Here is a 1,149-nt window from a genome sequence, read left to right on the forward strand (position 1 = left end):
GGAGGTTCAACATGGCGGACTCCGCCAGAAGAGCTCCTGCTCCCTCTGTAGATAAAAACAGCTCATTCTAACGTTACAAAAACACAATGATTCTTATATTAAGGTGATTAAACACTAATGAAAACATACCTATTAATATTATATTTCTGACAATAGATGCTGTGAAATGTGACACTGGACCTTTAATCTGTCAACATCAGAATTTAAAAAGTGAGACTCAAGCGAACAGAGTTTAGATTCTCTTACTTTTTGGTTCCACCGGCACTGACATCTGCTTCAGTCTCTCCTCTTCCTCCTCCTCCCACTGCTTCCTCAGCCGCTCAGCTTCAGAGCGTAATGAGAAAACAATATGTGTCAAAGCATGTTTTCAAATGGACCTTGCTCTCTGGTCAGCCGCCGCCACACAAAATATTACCACATGTGCTCGTACAGTGCACTCTCGTTTCCACTCACACATTCCTCATGTGTTTCCAATCCAGAATATGGGTCAGTTTGTGTTTCAGTTCATATCTTCATGGTTTGTTCGTGCAGAAAACTGTTTGGATTTTGGAGATTTTTGCAACTTTTTATTTGATTTTACTTGAAAGAACCAAAATCTTATGCAATACTTTAACAGAGTGTTATCAGATTGATGTTTTCCCTCCCTGCCTGCTGATATCATCATAACATCAGCCAGCTGCTCCCTGAGCTTTACGTAACAATCCACAGCACTACACTAAACTGAGCAGCTGTAAGGAAGTCTTCATCCTCCTCCTCTAGCCATATCTTTCTGATTATTGCCATTAATAACAAACCACTGAAAGATTAATGCTCTTATTCTGTCTGACTTCCTGTCTGCAGCTCTCAGCTCCAAGCTCATTGGTCTTACTGAAGATGTAAATCTTTAAAGACACCCCCTCCAGTCAGAACTCTGGGTTTGTTCTTGTTCCTGCAGTGTGATGTTTGAAAGAGTCTGTGCAGAGTTTGGCACTAGAAGGATGTTTTCACATTAATCCACTGAAAGTTTCTCTGAGCTCACAAAAATTGTAATAGTTAATAGTTTTGATCCTGGTCCAGTATGCAACTTCTACAGTGTGATCCAACAGAGCACAGGGGGCACACTGAGGATGGACTTTAGGAGACATCCTGTGTCCAGCAGGAAAACTTTAG

At 41.2% G+C, this 1,149-nt stretch overlaps 1 protein-coding gene across 1 annotated transcript in view; it reads right to left on the reverse strand.

Annotated features, from left to right (window-relative positions):
- aebp1 (AE binding protein 1) overlaps window positions 1-1,149 on the reverse strand; it is a 16,976-nt gene that overhangs the window by 6,529 nt on the left and 9,298 nt on the right. Inside the window, exon 8 of the mRNA XM_035667647.1 lies at window positions 247-324. Within this exon, the coding sequence (XP_035523540.1) occupies window positions 247-324 (78 nt within the window). The remainder of the gene's footprint in view (window positions 1-246; window positions 325-1,149) is intronic.

Source organism: Morone saxatilis, unplaced genomic scaffold, assembly GCF_004916995.1.
Source record: "Morone saxatilis isolate NCDOM2014 unplaced genomic scaffold, NCSU_SB_2.0 Contig21, whole genome shotgun sequence".
In the NCBI taxonomy this organism is placed as follows: domain Eukaryota; kingdom Metazoa; phylum Chordata; class Actinopteri; family Moronidae; genus Morone; species Morone saxatilis.